The 21,984-nt window shown below is 41.7% G+C and overlaps 1 protein-coding gene across 4 annotated transcripts in view; it reads right to left on the bottom strand.

The window, feature by feature from the left end:
- g2e3 (G2/M-phase specific E3 ubiquitin protein ligase) overlaps positions 1–21,984 on the bottom strand; it is a 301,615-nt gene that overhangs the window by 229,300 nt on the left and 50,331 nt on the right. For all 4 annotated transcript variants that reach the window (XM_041214819.1, XM_041214820.1, XM_041214823.1 and 1 more), the window contains 4 exons: positions 19,211–19,335; positions 9,391–9,556; positions 8,583–8,689; positions 7,536–7,652 (listed from right to left, as the gene is read on the bottom strand). In XM_041214819.1, the coding sequence (XP_041070753.1) occupies positions 7,536–7,652; positions 8,583–8,689; positions 9,391–9,556; positions 19,211–19,335 (515 nt within the window). The remainder of the gene's footprint in view (positions 1–7,535; positions 7,653–8,582; positions 8,690–9,390; positions 9,557–19,210; positions 19,336–21,984) is intronic.

The raw sequence follows: 21,984 nt of genomic DNA, 5'->3' as shown, positions 1-21,984 counted from the left end.
CCCCAGAGGAGATGAGGTCAGTGACAGTCCTGGAAACAGTGGCTTGATGTTCAGTGGTGGGGTCATGGCGGCTGAGCGTCAACTCGCAGACACTTCCTCCTACCTCTCCCTGGACCATGACCCCACCACTGAACATCAAGCCACTGTTTCCAGGACTGTCACTGACCTCATCTCCTCTGGGGATCTCCCTCCCACAGCTTCCAACCTGATAGTCGCCCAACCTCGGACGGCCCGCTTCTATCTCCTACCCAAAATCCACAAACAGAACTGCCCCGGTAGACCGATCGTCTCAGCTTGCTCCTGCCCCACAGAACTCATTTCTCGTTATCTTGACTCCCTTCTCTCTCCCCTTGTCCAGTCCCTTCCCACCTACATCCGTGATTCCTCTGACACCTTACGTCACATCAACAATTTCCAGTTCCCTGGCCCCAACCGCTTCCTCTTCACCATGGACGTCCAATCCCTCTACACCTCCATCCCCCACCAGGATGGTCTGAGGGCCCTTAGCTTCTTCCTCGAACAGAGGCCCGAACAATCCCCATCCACCACTACTCTCCTCCGTCTGGCTGAACTTGTTCTCACGCTGAACAATTTCTCCTTCAACTCCTCTCACTTCCTCCAAATAAAAGGTGTGGCTATGGGTACCCGCATGGGCCCCAGCTATGCCTGTCTCTTTATGGGGTATGTGGAACATTCCTTGTTGCAGTCCTACTCCGGCCCCCTTCCACAACTCTTTCTCCGGTACATCGATGATTATTTCGGTGCCGCTTCATGCTCTCGTCAGGACTTGGAAAAATTTATTAATTTTGCTTCCAATCTCCACCCCTCCATCATTTTCACGTGGTCCATCTCTGACACTTCCCTTCCCTTCCTTGACCTCTCTGTCTCAATCTCTGGACTGTCCACCAATATCCATTACAAACCCACCGACTCCCACAGCTATCTCGACTACAGCTCCTCACACCCCACTTCCTGTAAGGACTCCATCCCATTCTCTCGGTTCCTTCGCCTCCGTCGCATCTGTTCCGATGATGCTACATTCAAAAACAGTTCCTCTGACATGTCCTCCTTCTTCCTTAACCGAGGTTTTCCACCCACGGTCGTTGACAGGGCCCTCAACCGTGTCCGGCCCATCTCCCGCGCATCCGCCCTCACTCCTTCTCCTCCCTCCCAGAAACACGATGGGGTCCCCCTTGTCCTCACTTATCACCCCACCAGCCTCCGCATTCAAAGGATCATCCTCCGCCATTTCCGCCAACTCCAGCATGATGCCACTACCAAACACATCTTCCCTTCACCCCCCTTATCGGCATTCCGTAGGGATCGCTCCCTCCGGGACACCCTGGTCCACTCCTCCATCACCCCCTACTCCTCAACCCCCTCCTATGGCACAACCCCATGCCCACGCAAAAGATGCAACACCTGCCCCTTCACTTCCTCTCTCCTCACCGTCCAAGGACCCAAACACTCCTTTCAAGTGAAGCAGCATTTCACTTGCATTTCCCCCAACTTAGTCTACTGCATTTGTTGCTCCCAATGTGGTCTCCTCTACATTGGAGAGACCAAACGTAAACTGGGCGACCGCTTTGCAGAACACCTGCGGTCTGTCCGCAAGAATGACCCAAACCTCCCTGTCGCTTGCCATTTTAACACTCCACCCTGCTCTCTTGCCCACATGTCTGTCCTTGGCTTGCTGCATTGTTCCAGTGAAGCCCAACGCAAACTGGAGGAACAACACCTCATCTTCCGACTAGGGACTTTACAGCCTTCCGGACTGAATATTGAATTCAACAACTTTAGGTCTTGAGCTCCCTCCCCCATCCCCACCCCCTTTCTGTTTCCCCCTTCTTTTTTTTTTCCCAATAAATTATAAAGATTTTCCTTTTCCCACCTATTTCCATTATATAAAAAAAAACCCACTAGAGCTATACCTTGAGTGCCCTACCATCCATTCTTAATTAGCACATTCGTTTAGATAATATCACCAACTTTAACTTTAACACCTGTGTGTTCTATTGTACTATTGTCGTTGACATCTTTTGATGATCTGCTTCTATCACTGCTTGTTTGTCCCTACAACCACACCAACCCCCTCCACCTCTCTGTCTCTCTATCTCTCCGCCCCCCACACACACACCTTAAACCAGCTTATATTTCAGCTCTTTCCTGGACTCGAACTCAAGTTCTGTCGAAGGGTCATGAGGACTCGAAACGTCAACTCTTTTCTTCTCCGCCGATGCTGCCAGACCTGCTGAGTTTTTCCAGGTAATTCTGTTTTTGTTTTGGATTTCCAGCATCCGCAGTTTTTTTGTTTTTATCTCTATGATTACAACCATATGAGAGGACCATCTGTCAGGCAATTGTCAGCTTGCCTCCATGAGCCTAGACACTCTATAGAGAGAACATATCCTCGGAATAATGGAAAGGGTTTATGCATTATGTCTTGTCAACCATGACCATTTAGCTGGGATTAATGAGGCATGGAGTGTGCATCTAGCAACAGTCCAGCAGCCGTGCCCCTTGAATCAATTAATTTCCATCTCTTTTTTCATGCCTCTGTCAGGAACATCACACATACTCAACTCCAGCTCCAAAGCTTAATGGATTCTCGAGGGAAAGCATCCCATTACTCATGGAGCAATGCTCCTCCAATCGGCCTTTGAACCTTGAGGACAGTACTCAGCTGAACCTGGTTCTCCATGGTTCGAGCAAATAATTAATAGGGTACCCCTTCACTCAGCCTAAAAGAGTTACAAACTCCTCCCACCCGCTTTGAGCCCCCTCCCATATCGTTATTTCCCTAGATTACTTTTCGAATATCATAACTGAAGATGGTTCTTCAGTTTGAAAGTGCTCCCAGAACACGCCAACATCCCCCATCACCCACCAAGTTCCTCCCATCCTCCTCCAGTCACTGCCACCTAATTCCACTCCTTCCTGTGATCATCCAGCTTCTCCCGGTTACCCTTGACTCCATTATTATGTTGACACTCCTCTTCCCCTCATTCCCTCGAATGTACCCAGGTCTCTCATTAATCTGACCCCATCTGTTCTCGAGGCCAGCTGCACCGTTACTTTTAATAAGCACTACCCCGCCCCCATCCATGAGATCATGCACTATCCTCCCATTACATTGGAACTACCACCGTATTGGATCCAATGCCTCCCCTGAATTTAGCTGTACCCTCTGTACCCAGTACCACACTTCCAAATGCAATAGATCAAAAGCAATAGATGACAGAACATGCCCTTCTGGCAATTCTCTGTAAGACCATCACTGCCCAGAGAAGCCTTCCCCCGCCCAAGATCAGACCAAGAAACACATTCCATGCTGAGCCCTCTAACATGCCACCGACAGTATAGCCTCATTCCCCGGACTGCCTCTTGAACACGCCCCTAACAATCTGGCCTCATTCCCAGACATGGCTCCAACCAGTCATCCACCCTTTCCCGGACAGACTCACCGTTGCCTTCTGGTCCTTCATCCCACCCCCCCAGTTCTGCCTCCATTCTCTCCCACCTGTTAGGAAATAGAGATAGTTTAACTAAGTTATATTTGTATTTGTAGGTGTTAAGAATGAGTTGTAGCTTTAATGTTTAAATTTGATTTATATTTGTTTGTGTTAAGAAAAGGTCAAATTGAGTTTTAGTTTCAATTTCAATGGTGCCTCCATTCCACTGAGAGCTTTACGACTGTGGCAGCTAAATTAAACAAACAAGAGTAGAGAAACTGGGCTTGGTCCAGAGAGGCAGGTCCATCCCATAGACAAACACAGAAAAATTAAAGAAACGGCAGTTTTGAGTTTAGTTTGAAGCTAAGACTCCAGAGAGACTGGACACTGGAAAAGGGAACTGCAGAGTGAGAGCAGATTTCCCAAGAGAACCAAAAAGTCCTAAGGCCAAAGGAGTGAGATACAAACAGGGAAAAGTCCCAAACAGACCCTCTAGTCAAATGAAGGACTGGAACCTGGAAAAAGGTCCTGTTAATGAAATTAAGAGTGAGGGGCAGAGAGCAAGGCCCCAAGCTTCAGATTTAAAGAGACAAGAGTTGCTGAAAGCAGATTTAAAGTGAGAACAGCTTGCAAGAGACAAGAAGGTCCAAAGAGATGGGTGAAGGTCTGCAACTCTTTGCTATAGGCATGTGAAGCAGTGGTATACTGTTGACGGCTGAGTTGGTGAGATGGTGTGTGGAAGACAGTTTGAATGCAAGTGGTGACCCAGGGAAAAGGAACATTGGAAGGAGAGTTCGAAATCCTGGAGGTGAACTCCTGCAGAAGGCATCTGAGAGAAAGCTCCGATTTGAGAGAAAATTCAAACCATGTTCTTGGAGAGTGGAGATTGGAAACTCTTGTGTGAAAGATGCAGCTCAGAGAGACTAATTAGCTCACGGTGTGACAAGGTTCTGGGGGGGAGTTGAGGAGAGATCCATATCTTCTGTTTGAGGTGGCATCTGTCACTTGCTTTCAGAGTGTGATGTGTCAGACCACAGATTTACATCGTTTATATGGACTGTGTACTTCATGTGAACATTAGAGTATAAGATAGCTTTTGTAACTTGTGTTATCCTTACAAATCTGTATACATCTGTAAAGGTATAGTTGTAGGTGAAGGAGTATTGTAACATAGTTCAGCTTTTCTTGTTGAATAAACATTTTATTCTTTTGCTAAAAGTTCATCAGCTGATTCCTGTGACTCTGTTCAATAGCTACTCTCCAATTATCTGAACAAACAAATAAAAGTAGTAAACTTGGATACATTATGCTCGGTCTCTTGGTTTTAAGTCATCAATGTAAATTATAAATAGCTGAGGACCTAGCACTGATCCTTGTGGCACTCCACGAGTCACAGCCTGCCAACTTGAAATTGCCCAGTTTATTCATACTCTCTGCTTCTTGTCTGCTAACCAATATAGTACTTCCAACCCCGAGTCCTTAACTTGTGTCTTTTACATGGCACCTTATAGAATGCAAGTATACTACATCTACCGGTTCCCCTTTATCCATCCGACTAGTGAACCCATCCTCAAAAACTTTTAATAAATTTGTCAAACATAATTCTCCTTTCTTAAAGCCATGTTGACCTTGTCTGATCATGCTTTGAATTTCCAAGTGCACTGTTAAGACCTCCTTAATAAGAGATTCCAGCATTTTGCCGACAGCTGATTTCAGATTAACTGGCCCATAGTTCCCCATTTTCTCTCTCCCTCCTTTCTTGAGTTATATTTGCTAACTTCCAATCTGCTGGGTCTGTTCTAAAATTCCTCAGATTCTGGTAAACCAGTGCATCCACCATCTCTGCAGTTACCTCTTAAAACCCTAGGGTGTAGGCCATCAGGTCCATAGGGACATGTCGAATTTTGGTTCCTCAAGTTTCTTCAAAACAGTCTGGGTTCCACTATCGTTTCAGTGAGGTAGACTTGGGACCTGCCTCCTCACCCTGCCCCTGAGTGGAAGCAAACCACCACTGACAAAAACTGCCAAGAAAATAGCTCAGAATGAAGCATCAGTAAACAATGAACCAAGTATCTGCCTTTGGCCAGACTACTCATAGAAATGGAATTAAGTTGCATTAAGTTCCTCAATCTTTTTAGTCCTTTGGTCACCCTTTGTTTCTGGAATGTAATTCATATCTTCTATTGTGAAGACAGACACAAAATATTTGTTCAATGTCCCTGTCATTTTCCCACAATAATTTTTCTGGTCTCTGCCTTTAAGGAACCAACACTTTGTGGTCTTTTGCCAGTTTCTAAAACATATCATTCTTTATTAGCCACAATATTAGCCTCTTTTTCTAATCTAATATTATCCTTAACTTCCTTTGTAAGCCACAGATGAAGATAGCAGAATGTCAGGATGGATGCCTAAAAGCTTTGTGAAAGAGGTAGGTTTTAAGGAGAATCTTAAAGGAAAATAGTCTGGTTTAACCTGAGATAGTTTAAGGGAACAGAGCATATGGTAGAGGTCAAAGACATTGGCTACGGGCTTTCCAATATTTAATTGGAAAAAATTGCAGCACAAAACTGGATATTGGACAAGCATGCTGACAACACAGAAGAATTATCAAGAGGGTGGTGGTAAGGTAGAGCTGTGTCACATTAGAGTACATGTTGAACCTGATAAAAGTCTTCGGGTGATGCAAGCTATAGGAGGGGAGTGAGCATATCAAAATAATTTTTAGCTCTTTAAACTATCAGAGCAAGTTTTCTGAAACCAATACATTTCAAATTCTTGAGTGCTTTAAGCCTTTTGATGCACATTTTTGCAGAAGTACATGCCACTGCAGTCAATTTACCTGCACATGTTGTGAAATAGAAGTACTGCATTGACCACATCAGGTGCTAGCAACTTCACACATCTCAAGTCAAAACAGTCTGTTCTTCACTGAACAAATTTATTTAAAAAGCTTCCCTCCACAGGTGGAGCCAAAAGTTGATAATTGGTTAAATCTTTCAATCGTATCAAGTTTGGGCCACTGGCTTTCAACACTGGATAGGTTTTGAGTCATCATGCTTGATAGGCAGTAAAAAAAAAGTTTCATCTTCAGCAATCAGAATATTTCTTTCTGTCACAATGGCAACCTTGAATAATTTAACATCTCATAAATCTGAGGTGGCAGGTTAATCACTATGAATCTGAGAGAGCTATTGAACAAAGAACACAGATTTCATCAGAAAATATTATCTGCAATCTCAATTCAGAAATCCCAATGCCTTTATATAGCTACCTTTCAAATTTTAAAAAACACTATGAAACTTAGGTTCCATTGTGTTTCAAACTTAAGTTTCTGCTAAAGATACAGAAACAAGAAAATTAATGGCACACGAGGCTACCATTTGTTTGTCAAAAAAGAGCTATCCAGCCTCATCCTACTTTTCGGTCTTGGTCTGTAGCCCCGTAAGATAAGCACTTGAAATGCTATAGTCAAGTATTTTTAAAAATGCGATCAGGGTTTCTGCCTCTACCATCCTTTCAGGCACAATATCCCAGGCCCCTCTCACCAACCTTTGAGTGAAAATATTTCTTCTCAACTCCCCTCCCCTTCTGTCATTTACTTTAAATCTATGCCTCCAGCTTATTATCTCTGGTAAGTAAAATAGCTCCTCCCTAGCCATTAAATTTTGTACACAAATTAAAACTACACCCCAGCCTATCAAATCATTCCTCAAAGCTAAAGTTCTCCATCCCAAGAGGTATTCCCATAAATCTCCTCTGTATCCTCTCTGGTGCATCTTAAATTTACAACCAGGAAAATATGCTGCTGGGTAGCAGAAAATATTTTATTACTGCTGCAGCAGCAACTGAGACCAGTTAACGCTAAGATCGCATCTAAAAGAGATTCTGTGCCCTATAAAAGTTTATTTTTAGTGCATGCAATTTAATAGATTTGACAGTTAAATTCAAAATTTTATCTGAAGATGTAATATTACTTGTTCCCCCAAAATCCAGTGTATTGGCTTTGAAGAATTCAGTATGTCACAGATTAACTTAATTTCAGGTTGTTAACACAGCAGTTTTCTTGAGAAAATGAATTGTTACCTATCAGGTTCAGCATATTCTCTTCCATTTTTACAGAGGCATCTTCTTGCATCGCATCGCTGGTAACGGTGTAATAGTTCCTGAAATGCATTCTCTTCAAGTTCCCAGGATGCATCCCTGTACAAAATAAAAATAACTTGATAGCAAATGGAATATCAAATATTACTGCATAAACAAGGGGAAGTCATCTCCAGTGAGTTATCAATGTCTGCAAAACATTACCTAACTTCATCAGATTTTGGTAATTACTTACTGTTGCAACTTTATGCACATCCTGGAGCTTTATACAACACATTTACCACCACCTATCTTCAAAACTATAGCAGTATTTTCAAGTGTGTTCTGTGCTTTCATAAGGTAAAAACAACAAGCACTGAAATAAAAGCAGAAATTGCTGGACAAACTAAAGCAGGTCTGGCAGCATTTGTGGACAGAGAAACAGAGTTAATGTTCCAAGTCCAATACAACTTCTTCATAAGCACTGATTTTGCCACTGGGGGAAATGGCGAAGAAAAATTCCTGATGTGGAGCGTCGGAATTGAAACAAGTTCATTCAAGTTATGGCAACTAATCAGGGTTGGATCACCTTCAATCGGTGCTAATACAGTGCCTATTGGGTACAATATTCTTCTCAGCCAGTTCCTCACCAATGACAGAAAAACAAATTAAAAAAGCTCCAATTAATATTTTAAAAAGTCTAGCCAATTTATTTAATAAATCAGAGACCTTTTGCACTGGCCTGTGCTCACAACAGTAAGACCTAGAAGGTTAAAGGTTAAACACCATTAAGATAATTTATGAAGTTTGCAAAGAGATTCGGCAATTTCCTATAACTTAACATAGAACATAAAATAGTAAAGTAGCTCACAAGTGTCTATGGCTATAAGGAAAGCTAATAAAATACTGGCGTTGACAGCAAAGCAATTTTAATATTAAAGCTGAAATGTTAATAACGTATCAATATAAAAGCCTACCAGGATCACAGAGTACTGTGCATGTTTTTGAACTTCACATTAAAAAAGCTTTTATTGATAAACGCACACATACTTTTCTGGAATATGAATCCCCATTCGTAACATCTCCTTCTGAAATTCATCTTTATTACTGCAGATAGTGCACTTGAAGAAGAACACCCCAGCACTCAGTGCCTGATACTACAAAAGGAAAGGACAATTGCATTAAGAATTAAAAATATTGAGATGGTAACCAAGTAGTCAGCATTCACTCTGTTGGGCACTGTTTCAAGCAAATTCTCCTAAATTGCTGATAGTTCATTAGGGCAAATAAAAGAGTAATGGGTTCCCCTAGGGAAACAGCGACCGTGCTATAGTTAGGTTTCATCTAACAGAAAAGGATAATGATAAGTCAAAGATAAGGGTACTGGAGTGGAAAAAGACAAAAAGTCAGCAAAATAAAAGCGAATGGCCTAACTGGACCAAAAAGTCTAGGGCCGAGAAAGAGAATATGAAACAGGCCAGCAGACATTTAAAAGAATATTCATAAGTATATGAAAAGGAAAAGAATAGTTAGAGAGAGGAAAAGGAGGGAATTTAAATGCAGAGAATGAAAGCTATATTAAATAAATATTTTGCATTGTTTTAAAATGATGATAGAAGTAAGAACATAAGTGCACTAGAAAAGAATAGGGAACTGAGAACTAAAGAAAAGGAATTGGTTCCAAAAAAAATTCACAGAATGTAAGTAACTAGATCCCAAAAGCTCACCCATTTCACACTGAAGACTGCCTATCAACTATAATTCTTTCAAAACTGTAAGTTTTTTTTTGAAGCAGAGACTAAAATACTGAACACAATCCCCATATTGAATATTATTTATATTTTTACTGTACACTCACCTGCACACACTGTCTGTGAAACCACGTGTTTTTACAGCAAGGGCTCTTCAAAATGTCATATGATGGAATTGGGTCAATGGATTCTAAACAGACAGCACATGTGTAAGAACTACCTGACCATATAGATGGTAGCTTTTGCACAGGTCTGTGCTCCCAACAGTAAGACCTAGAAGGTTAAAGGATTGGAACACCATTAAGATAATTTGTGAAGTTTGCAAAGAGATTCAGCAATTTCCTATAACTTAATATAGAACGTAAAATAACAAAGCAGTTCACAAGTGTCTATGGCTATATGGAAACCTAATTTGTGTTGACAGCAAAGCAATTTTAATATTAAAGCTGAAATGTTAATAGTGAATCAACATAAAAGCTTAGTAGGATCACAGGATACTGTATATATTTTTGGACTTCATATTAAAAAAGTCTGTTGAGGCAATAGCAAGTAGCACAAATTCACTGAGATGCTTCCTGGTAAGAGGAAATACAGAGGTTTGAAAAATTGGTCTGTTTTTGATACAACAGTAGATTAAAAATGATTTGAAAAGGTATTTAAAATTATGAAAGTATAGGTGAAAATAAATAAAATGCTTTTTCCAGTGATGGGGTGGAGGGTGAGGGAATCCAGAACAGGACGACATAAAAATAGACTATATAGTCTATATGTAAGAGGACAAATTGCAGAAGAAACATATTTATCACAGAATTATTATGGCACATTTGGCCCATTGTGTCTACACCAGAACTCTGAATGAGTAACTCACCTAGTGCCATTCCCCCTGCCTTCTCCCCATAACCGTGCACATTATTCTTTTTCAGATAATTGTCTAGTTCATTTTTGAATACTTCAATTGAACCTGCCTCCACATGCACTTAGGCAGGGCATTCCAAAGCCTCACCACTCGCTGCATAAAAACATTTCTCCTCACATCACTTTTGTTTCATTTATTAATTACTTTAAATCTGTGCCCTCTTGTTCTTGTCCAGGCTCATGATTTTGAATACCTCTATCAAATGTCCTTTCAAGCTTCTTTACTCTAAGTAAAACAGTCCTAACTTTTCCAATCTATCTTCATAACTGAAGTTCCTCATCCCTGGAACCATTCTCGTGAATCTTTTCTGCACTCTCTCAAATGCCTTCAGGCCTCAACTAGTGACGTAACCAAATTCAACATAACCTCCTTGCCCTCATACTCCATGCCCATATTAATAAAGCCTAGGATACTGTATGATTTATTAAATGCTCTCTCAGCCTGGCCTGCCACCTTCAATAATTTATGCACAGTCCCTCTGCACTTGCACCCTCTTTAAGGTTGTACCCTTTACATTATCTATGTTCTTCGAGCAAAAAGGAACACCTCACACTTCTCTGCACTGAACATCATCTGCCACCTGTCCATCAACTTGTCAAATGTCCCTTTTAAGTTCTACACTATCCTCCTCACAGTTCACAATGTTGCCAAGTTTTGTCTCATTCGCAAACTTTGAAATTATGCCCTGTACACCAACATCTAGGTCAGTAACATATATCAGAAGAAGCAACGGTCCTAACACTGACCACCGGGGAACTCCACCACAAACCTTCCTCGAGCACGAAAAACATCCGTTAGTCATTACACTATTTCCTGTCACACAGCCAATTCCGTATCCATGTTGCCTTTTTATTCCATGAGCTATAACTTTGCTCACAGGTCTGTTGTGCGTCACTGTATCAAACGCCTTTTGGAAGTCCACGTACACTACATTGGCAGCATTGCTCTCATCAGCACTCTTTCTTATGTCTTCAAAAAAATTCCAATGAGTTAAATAAACATGATTTTCCCTTAGCAAATCCATGCTGGCTTTCCTTAATTAACTCACATTTGTCTGTGTGGGTATTAATTTTGTCCCGAATTATTGTTTCTAGAAGTTTTCCCACCACCGAAGCTAAACTGACCGGCCTGTAGTCGCTGGGCTCATCTTTAAATTTTTTTTAAACAAGGTGTAACACTTGCAATTCTCCAGTCCGCTGGGACCACCTAAGGAAGACTGAAAAATTATGGCCAGTGCTTCTGCAATTTCCACCCTCACTTCCCTCAGTATCCTTGGATGCATCTCATCCAGTACCAGTGCCTATCAACTTTAAGTACAGATAACCTATCCAATACCACCACCCTTTCAATTTTAAACCCACCTGGTGTCTAAATTACCTCATCTTTTACCATCCTGAGTAGCATCATCTTCCCTTGTAAAGACAGATGCAAAGTCTTCATTTAGCACCTCAGCTATGACCTCTACCTATATGTAAATCCTTTTTTTGGTTACTAATTGGTCCTAATCCTCTTCCTACCACCATTTAACTATTTATATGCCTATAAAAGACTTTGGCATTCCCTTTTGTGCTAGCTGCCAGTTTCTTTTGATACGTCCTCTTAGCTTCTCTTATTTGATTCTTCACCTCTCCTCTGAACCTCCTATATTCAGCTTGGTTTTCAATTGTATTTTCTACCTGACATCTGTCACGTGCAGACCTTTTCTTTTTCATCTTAATTTCTATCTCCTTTGCCATTCAGTGCACCCTGAATACATTTCTCCTACTTTTCCTGTTTGAGGGAATGCTGTTACGGCACAGCTGATGGTAAATGCTGAGTTGCTCAAATCTCAGAGGGAAACTTGAAACAACTACCACAACTTGCTATGCAATTTGTATAAATTTCAAGATGTGTGTTTTGAATTCAATTGTAATAAGGCCACTAAGTCTTATAGGTTTCTTACAAAACTAAATTAAACCTTGATTAATAGAAGAAATGATTTTAAGTACATACATAAATCTACAAATTACTACTATGACAACTTCTAAATCCCCTAGTTAATCTGACTCCCAGTGACACTTTTGTTAAGGCAACAGTAAGACACATGGATTTTAAAAGGCCCAGGCAAAGAAACATGAAACCCTGAACAATCCAATTCAAAGTGAGTTTTCTTAATTTCAGTTCTTTGTAGACAGCAGCTTGAGACTTAGATGCTGGAGGTTTTCATACTTGTTAGATCTTAGATTGCCTCCCCTTGCAAACAGCCTTCTCTCTTATCCATATTTTCGCCTTTGAATGTAAAGTTCTATTGTTTCACTATGTCTTTGGACTTATCTGTAATAAAATTCTTTCACAGTACCAATTTTACCAGTAATCTTTGGGAAAAATAAACACACTGTTTCTTAACTTCTAATGGCTAGGTGAAACATTTCATCCCTCCTTTGAAATCAATCTAGTCTGGTTTATTTAAAAATGTGCCTTTGTTTACCTACTTAACAATTCAAACCCAGCTTATCTTGTGTTACATCAAAGCCTTCAGGCCAGCTGCCTTTAATTCAACTAAGTCACACACACATACACAGACCCCACTATTACTCTACAATAAATTCTAATAACATTATGAGAATTATTATATCTTCCTGACAATGCACCTTGACTCTTCCTGAATAAGGTCTTCTTTGAAGGTAGCCCATTGATCAGATACCATTTTTCCTGCCACCCTTTGAGGCCAATTTATCCGGCCCAGATCGTTCTTATCCCATTGAAGTTGGCTTTGCTCCAATTAATTTTTCTCACTCTGGATTGTTCTTTGTCCTTTTCCTTGGTCAGCCTAAGCTGTATGATACAATGATCATTGTCTCCTAAATTTTCTCCGACTGACATTTGATCTACTTGGCCCACCTCATTTCCAAGTTACAGGTCTAGCAACGTCTCCTTTCACATTGGACGAGAAACATACTGAAGAAAATTTTCCTGAACACATTCTGGAAAATCTTGCCCCTCTCTGCCCTTTGTACTTGTACTATCCCAGTCTATATTTGAATAATACAAGCCCCATTAACTGAAACATTTGCACTTCTCTGTAGCTTCCTTCCAAATTTGTTACATCCTTCCATTAGTTGGTGGCCTATAGACTACATTGAGCAATGTAATCATACCTTTTTTGCTTCTTAGCTCTAGCCAAAGACATCCCTGACCTCTCTGGGCCATACTGTTTCTCCAGCACTGCAATGCCCTCCTTAATCAATATTGCCACCCCTCCTTTTTTCCCTTTATCTCTCCTGCACGCTTTGTATCCAGGGATAGCTAACACTCTGTCCTGCCCTCCTTTGAGTAAGGCCAAAACATCAAATTTCCACATGTCAATCAGCACCAATTTTATTTACCACACTCTGTGCGTTCACATACATGCAGTAACCTTGATTTAGACTCCATTATGTTCTCCTTTACTCTGACCCCGCCTATTAACTGCTGTTCCCTCCTCTAGTGCTATCTATCTCTCCCAGTATTCTGCGCATCTTGGTACTCCTCTCTGATTTTATCTCCTGGTTCCTACACCCCTGTCAAGTTAGTTCAAACTCTCCTCAAAAGCACGAGCAAAATACAAGGTACTCCATCCCAGCTATGTTCAGGTGCAGCCCGTCCAGTCTGTGCTAGTTCCAGCTCCCCTAGAGACTGTCCCAATGCCCCAATAATCTAAAGCCCTCCCTCCTACACCATCTTTTCAGCCACACATTCTTCTTACCCTCCTCTTTCTGTACTCACGCGCGTGTGGCATTGAGACTAATCCAGAGATTACTACTTTTGAAGTTCTGCTTGCTAATTTTCTATCTATCTCCCTAAATTCTGACTGCAGGACCACCTCCCTCTTTCTACATATGTTATTCTTACCAATGTGGGCCACAATTGCTGGCTGTTCATCTTTCCCTCTCAGGGTGCTCTGCGGCTGCTGAGTGACATATTGACCCTGGGACCAGGGAAGTAACACACCATCCTGGATTCATGCCTGTGACCACAGAAATGCCTAACTATTCCCCTAGCTATCGAATCACCTCACTATTGCTCTTCAAGACTTCCTTGTACCTCCTGCACAGCTGAGGCACCCGTGGTACCATGGACTTGGCTCTGGCTGCAGTTCCCAGATGGACTTTCACTCTCATCAGCATTCAGAACTGAATAGTGGTTAGAGAGTGGGATGCATTCGGGCACTCTTGTTCTACCTGCCTGTTCCTTTTTGACTGTCTGGTGGTGACTCATCTCCTCTCTCCCTGCATACTCTTAAGTTGTGGGGTGACATCTATAAAAGCGCTATCCACGTAGCTCTCAACATCATGGATGTACTACAGTGACGCCAGCTGCTGCTCAAGTTCCACAACCTGGAGCTTAAGCTGCTCCAACTATTGCCATTTCCTGAACATATGGTTATCCAAGACATCCAAACTTGAGTTCACACATTGTACAAGATGAACTCTAGGTTGCAGCAGCCCTGCCATTTTTCTATTTATTAACTGATAACCTTGCTACTGTGAATAACCTTATGACTGGTACTAAGTCTTACCTATACTAATTAAGCCTTACCAATACTAATAAAGCTTTACCAATACTAATAAAATTTACTATCAACAAACCTTAACAACAATGATAAACCTACAAACACTTGGTACAACTTACAAGTGGTAAAAAGCCTTAAGAATAAAAGATAAGGCTCACCAGCAATTCACTTGTTACATGTTACTAATAGCTAAAACTATTAATGTTTCTTAAACACCCAGTTGTTTAGATCCAGTCCTTAAGCAGCAATACTTACCAGCCAATCACCTTATGATTTTCCTGCAATGTCACTGTTCACTTTTTTCAAATCAGGGCGTCCCTCTCTCTGGCTCTTTCACTGAAATCCCCTTAAACTGTGAAGCGCCCGGCTCGCCACTCGCCGTTTCAAACTGTGAAGCGCCCGGCTCTCCTCTCGCCCTTTCAAACTGTGAAACGCCTGGCTCTCCTTGCGCCGTTTCAAACTGAAACGCCTGGATCTCCTCTCACCGTTTCAAACTGTGAAACGCCCGGCTCTCCTCTCGCTGCTTCAACTGAAATTCCCGATCCTCCTCTCGTTGTTTCAACTGAAAATCCCAGCTCTCCTTTCGCTGTTTCAAACTATGAAATGCCCAGCTCTCCTCTCTGTTTCAAACTGCAAAGCTCTCATCTCTCCTCTCGCTATTTCAACTGAAAATCACGGCCCTCCTCGCGCTGTTTCAAGCTGCGAAACTCTGGGCCCTCTCGCTGTTCCAAACTGTGAAATTCCCGACACAACTTTACATAGAATCAATGTTAATTTGTTACTAGTTCAGTAGTCAATTGAGCTAGTTTTGAAGTCCTTTTAAATCAAGTAAATCAATAATTAATCCTCCATTTAACAGATATTCATTGTGGGTGTCCCTTAATTGCTGGTCAGTTCACTGCATCTGAACACAATATTCAAGAGGGAACAATATTTTAATAAAGACGAAAATCTTCTAAACTCAACATTGCATTTTTAAGTGAGACCAATGTGACATACATGTAGAAATTGTAATTCCAAAGAGAGAATTATGCTGATAATAGAAAAAAAACTCTGGTGCTAACTACAATGACACTGCCACTGGGTCAGCATCCAATAATTTCCTATCTAATACTCACATGGGAGGGCCATCAGAACAAGCACGGCAACAGTTCAAGGAGGCCTGCTTACAATCTTCTCAAGGCAACTTGAGATGGGCAATAAATGCAGCCATGCCAGCTTTCCCCACAGCCAGAGAACAAATGGAAAAAAAAATAACCATTTTATTATTGGTTAGTGGCCTTGTGCAAATAGCAAGCTGCAGTCATTCTCTACTTGTGAAAAAGACTTTGCATTGAACTAAAGACAGAAAATTCTGGAAAAACTCAGCGGGTCATCGGAATCTTCTAAAGAGTCATATTGGACTCAAAACATTAACCTCTCTCTCCACAGATGTTGCCAAACCTGCTGAGTTTTTCCTGCACTCTTTCAGATTTCCAGCATCCACAGTATTTTGCTTATATTTCTGCACTGAATTCGAGGTTTTCCCACATAAAAGATTTTTCTTTTGGATGTCAAACTTGGCAACAACTTGAATTTATAAAGCATGCTTAACTTAAGCTGCCATATGCTTGACAGTAGTGTTATCAAAAACATTGCTCTCAGCAGTTGGTAATCAGCTCCTAACAAATAGGCATGAGATTCTCTCTCGCTGGGCAGAGCACTTCAGTAATCTCCTAAACCAACAATCCATAGTGTGCAATGATACCATTGAGTCATTTCCACAGCACCACACTCTAGAAGAGCTTACCCTCGATCCTTCTCAGGTGGAAGTCATGAAGGCCATAAAGCAGCTTTCTGTGGGCAATTTGCCAGGAGCTGGTGGCATTCCACCTGAAGTATTCAAGTACTCACAAGGTTAGGAAACTCACTAGCCTCTTCTGCCTAAGCTGGGATGTGTGCCCCGAGACTACAAGGATGCCTCCATAACTCATCTCTACAAACAGAAAAAAAGCAAGCCATCTATGACAATCATTGCGGAATATCATTTCTTTCAATAGAAGGAAAAATTCTTACAAGGGTTAACTCTTGATTGTCACTCTGACTGTTTATCCAGAATCAGTGGGGCTTATGTGCAGAATGGGGAACAGGAAACGTGCAGCACATCAAATTCAAGAAAAGTCCCTCAAACAGAATAAGGGTCTCTATATGGTGTTTGTTGACCTGACCAAGGCTTTTGACACAGTAAACCGAGAAGGCCTGTGGAAGGTTCTGTACAAAAATGGCTGCCCTGAAAGATGAACTGTGTAATTTACTCGTCTCATGATGGTATTGTCAACTGCACCAAGCAAAGGTGTGCATTGGTTCCAGCTCTGTTTGCCATATGCTTCTGGCCACGCTCCAGTACACAGTCAAAGATCTTGACACAGGAGTACATATTCATTTCAGGATGGGTGGCAATCTCTCCAACTTGCAAAGGCTTGCACAAAGGTTACTGAACAGTTACTGACTGAACTCTTTTTAGCAGAAAACTGCACTTTCTTAACAACATATTCCAAAGGACATTCAGCTGCTTCTTGATTGCTTTCCCCTATCCTCAGAACAATTTGGCCTGACAATTAGTCGGAAGACGACAAGAGATGGTGCATCAACCCTCAGCCCCACATCATCAACACACACCTATGTTCGGTACAGAAGTTTTGTTATCTTGGGAGTATCCTCTTCAATAACGCTATGCTGGGTAATGAAATCAACCATTGCCTGGCAAAAGCAAGCTTCGGCAGTCTGATTCACAGATTTTGAAAAGAACCTCGAGTTTGTTTCAGAACAAAGGCAGTGGTTCTTACAACACTTCTTTATGGTTCTGAGACTTGGACAATCTACCAGCATCACATAAAGCAACTCGAAGCATTTGATCTTTGTTGCCTGAGATCTATGTGCAACATCAGGTGGCAGGACAAAATCCCCAACATGGAGGTTCTTGCTAAATGCTGCATACCTGACATGGATCCCTGGGTCAGTCATGCGGTTTGCATGATGAATTCCGACATGGCAAAGACAGCCAACTGAGCATTGGAACCTTTACCACAGGATGGCCCAAAGATATAAAGATAATCTGAAAGCCAACTCAGAACTTGTGTAATAATAATAAAAGCAAAATACTGCGGATGTTTGAAATCTGAAATAAAACAGAAAATGCTGGAAAAACTCAGCAGGTCTGGCAGCATCTGTGCATAGGGAAACACAGTTAATGACAGTCTGTATGACCTTTCTTCAGAGCTTGCACGCTGGGGAAAAAACAACTTTGGGCAGACCCAAATGGAGAAGTCTCTATCATCAAGCAATTTTGACCTTTGAAAACAGAGTCAAGTGCCTTCAGGACAAGTGAATAAAGCCAATGCCTCCATCCATCCCTCCAACACTGACTTCATATGCAGTATTTGCAATTTGTTATACAAATCGAGATTTGGCCCAACATGGCCACGCATGAGACAACATTAACTATAAACTGTTTTTTTTGCTGAGCACTCATCCTTCGAAGCGATGGAAGAATCCTGTTGCTGCTGCTTGTAGCTACTCCCATCAGGAGTACGTCACAGTCGTTGGCCTTTCACACATCCACGGTACCTCATCTACAACCACTCTGTGACATTCGTCATTCAACTACGCCTAGGGGAACCCCTCTTTCTGCAGCCCCTCACTTTGCCCTCTAAAAGAGATTTCTGTAGCTTTTCACCTCTGGTCAAATAGCCGAAATACTAACATTTTATTATTTTTTTTAAAAGATGAGACGTCAAAGATAATAGGTGGGAGTGGGAAGAGAAGCCAATGCAGGTAATTCGCTGGCTACAACTGGATTTATAAAACGGATCCAGGCAAGAGGAGTCTCATCCAGCATGATAATGCAGGAGAGGTATTGGAGGAGAATGGTGTGGTTAGCCATGTCAAAGGTTGCAGGCAGGTCAAGAATGATGAGAAGGAATAGTTTCCCATGGTCAGAGTCACATAGGATGCCATTTTGACTTTGATAAGGGTCATTGCAGTACATTGGAGGACTTCAAACATAGAACTTCATGAAAGATAGGCATGGGTTTGGGAAGTGACGAAATGTTCAGGGCTTGAAAGAGGAAAAGGAGGTTGGAGATGGGGCAGTAGTTTGCAAGGAAAGAAGGGGGATGATGTTAACAAATTTGAAGGGGAGGAGGGCAATACTTGAGGAGAGGGAACTATCAACATCAGCCTACTTGGGGGCCAGGAAAGGAAGTTGTGGGGTCAGCTGTTTGGTAGGAGTTGAGGCAACAAGAGGTGGGTCTCCTGGGTAAGATAATATTGAAGAGGGCATGATGGGAGGCAGGAGAGATACTAGAAAAAGAATAAGGGAGGAATCTTAGGTGAAGTTTGGCCCAGTGGGCTATGGGAAAGCAGCATGGCACTGAATATACAAGATGACCACTATAATGTGTGGTACCTATTCTTTTGTAAATGTGTTCAGAGAACTTACGCAAACTGTCCGGTAAACTGGAAAATACACTGGTTCTCCACACCACAAGGAAAATGAAAGCTCTTCGGACATTTCGCAATGGCACAGCCTATTGATGCACCACGTTTCTTGCACACCCGACATTTCTATAAAAATAATTGAATATCAGGCATTTACTGTGTAGTTTGAAAACTTGAGTATTTTGCAAGCTTTACAAAAAATAATATGAATGTCAAACAGAATTCCCTCCAAGTTAGAAGCCCATTGAAATTAGAAATACTTCTTCACAATATATTTGCAGAAGTTCTGTGGTTTAGATGCATGCTTATAACCCCCAAAGCAAAACAAATAATTACATACTATTGTAATTTATTTGTTTCTGCAACAAAAATGCTGTGGTCTTACATTAGCTAAATTTTATTGAAACTGTCGTTTGGTAGTACAGAACTTGAGTATTGCTGAAAAAAGAGACATGTTAAAGCTTTTTGCCTTGTACTCATCAGAACTCATCACAAGAATACCAAGATAAGAGGAAAACAACAATTTATACTGTATGAGAAGCGAGTGTTGATTGGTTAGCAAGCACGCTCTGATTGGTAGAGGCATCGTCATCAAGCATGCACCAGTGATGGTGACTGACAGTTAACTGCCAAGCACTGTTTGAAATTTAAACCAGCTTGACCTTAATTGGTCAAGGCATTGCCCCAAAGAATTTGTCAGCGAATGGCTGTCACTTATTTTGTTTAGCTGAAGCAGGCGCAATATGTGTACATGTTCTTTCTGTCTGCAAACAACATGGCTCTTTGTATTAATGCATGTAGGTTCCAGGACACACAAATGGGCCACACTGAGAGCCCAAATGACAATATTAAATTGGTTGTCAGTGTAATTCTTAGCAAATGTTGCCCAATATTCATATACATAAGAACTAGGAGCAGGAGTAGGCAATTCAGCCCCTTGAGCCTGCCCTACCATTCAATACAATCATGGCTGATCTCATTTCGGCCTCAACTCCAATTTCCCGCCCTCTCCCCATAACCTTTCAACTCGTTCCTAATTAAAAATCTGTCTATCTCCTCCTTAAATTTATTCAGCATCCCGGCATCCACTGCACTCTGAGGTAGTGAGTTCCACAGATTCACGACCTTTTGAGAACAGTAATTCCTCCTCATCTCTGATTTAAATCTACTTATCCTAAAACTATGGCCCCTTGTTCTAGAATGCCCCACAAAAGGAAACATCTGCTCCACATCTATTTTGTCTATCCCCTTTAGCATCTTACGTACCTCAATTAGACCTCCTCTCATCCGCCTAAACTCTAGCGAATTTAGGCCTAAACTGCTCAATCTCTCCTCATAAGACAAGCCCTGCATCTCTGGGATCAGTCTAGTGAACCTCCTCCGAACCACCGCCAATGCAACTACATCCTTCCTCACGTAAGGGGACCAAAACTGTGCACAGTACTCCAGGTGCAGTCTCACCAATGCCTTGTATAGTTGCAACAATGCTTCCCTATTTTTATACTCTATTCCTTTAGCAATAAATATACTCACGTGATAGGCAGATGAATTTCAGTGCCAGTGTGATGCTAGGTACGTAGGCATATGTCCCAAAGGCTGAGGAAACGTATCAAACAGCAAGTCCCAGCCACTGTTCACAACACGCAAGGTACAGATCATACCCAACTAGCCTGTGCTTGCAAAACTCAAAACAGAGTGTCCAACATTAGATGTGATTCCACGATTGGACAATATTTTCTCAATAATCCTCAGTGTGCTGAGAATTACGCTGGCAACCAATTATTGTCAGTTGGGCTCGCAGAGTGTCATATTTGCATGTACTGGAAGCTACATATATTAATACACAGGACCCTGTTCTTTGCAGACAGAAAGAACATGTACACACATTGCACCTGTTTCAGCTAAACAAAATAAGTGACAGCCATTTGCTGACACATTCCTCAGGGAAATGACTTGGCCAATCAGGGTCAAGTTGCCTGGTTTAAATTTCAAACAATATTTGGCAGTTAACTGTCTGTCACCATCATTGGTGTATTCTCCATGGCAACGCCTCTAACAGAGTCCATTTGCCAACCAATCAGCGCTCTCTTCTCATAGTGTAAATTGTTGTTTTCCCCTTATATTGGTATTCATGCAAAGTGTCCAGATGAGTGCAAGATGAAAAGCTTCCACATGTCCCTTTATTGAAATTCTTTACAAGCAACAGAAAGATGATACTTTTCATCCTACCATTTTAAATTTGACATCTTGAAATTGCAGAGAACAAAGAAAGGAGTGTGTTCAAATTTATCACATCATCCATTCAACAAGGGACCTGCATTTAAATAACCATCTATAATGCAAAAAACACCCCTAAGGGAGACTTAGCCAAAAATGGACAGTGAGGTGTGACCAAATATTTGGCCAGGTGAGTTTTAAAATAGCTCTTCAGGAAAGGAAGTAAAAAGGAAGAATGTAAAAGGAAGAGAATTCCAGTGTGTGGGGCCCAGGTGACTGAAGGTACAATCACCAACAGTGAAAAGGATGGAAAATTTATAGCACAGGAGGGGGCCATTCAGCCCATCTGCACCAGTTGACAAACAGCTATGCAGCCTAACCCCACTTTCCAGCTCTTGATCTGTAGCCCTGTAAGTTACGGTACATCAAGTGCATATCCAAGTATTTTTAAATGTGATGAAGGTCTCTACCACCCTCCCTTTCAGGCAGGGAGATCTAGGTGAAAAAAACCTCACAATTCTCCTCTAGTCTTTCTGCCAATTATTTTTATGTCACCTG

The sequence above is a fragment of the Carcharodon carcharias genome, chromosome 20, assembly GCF_017639515.1.
Source record: "Carcharodon carcharias isolate sCarCar2 chromosome 20, sCarCar2.pri, whole genome shotgun sequence".
Taxonomy (NCBI): domain Eukaryota; kingdom Metazoa; phylum Chordata; class Chondrichthyes; order Lamniformes; family Lamnidae; genus Carcharodon; species Carcharodon carcharias.
This window is presented reverse-complemented; position numbering and strand designations above follow the sequence as displayed.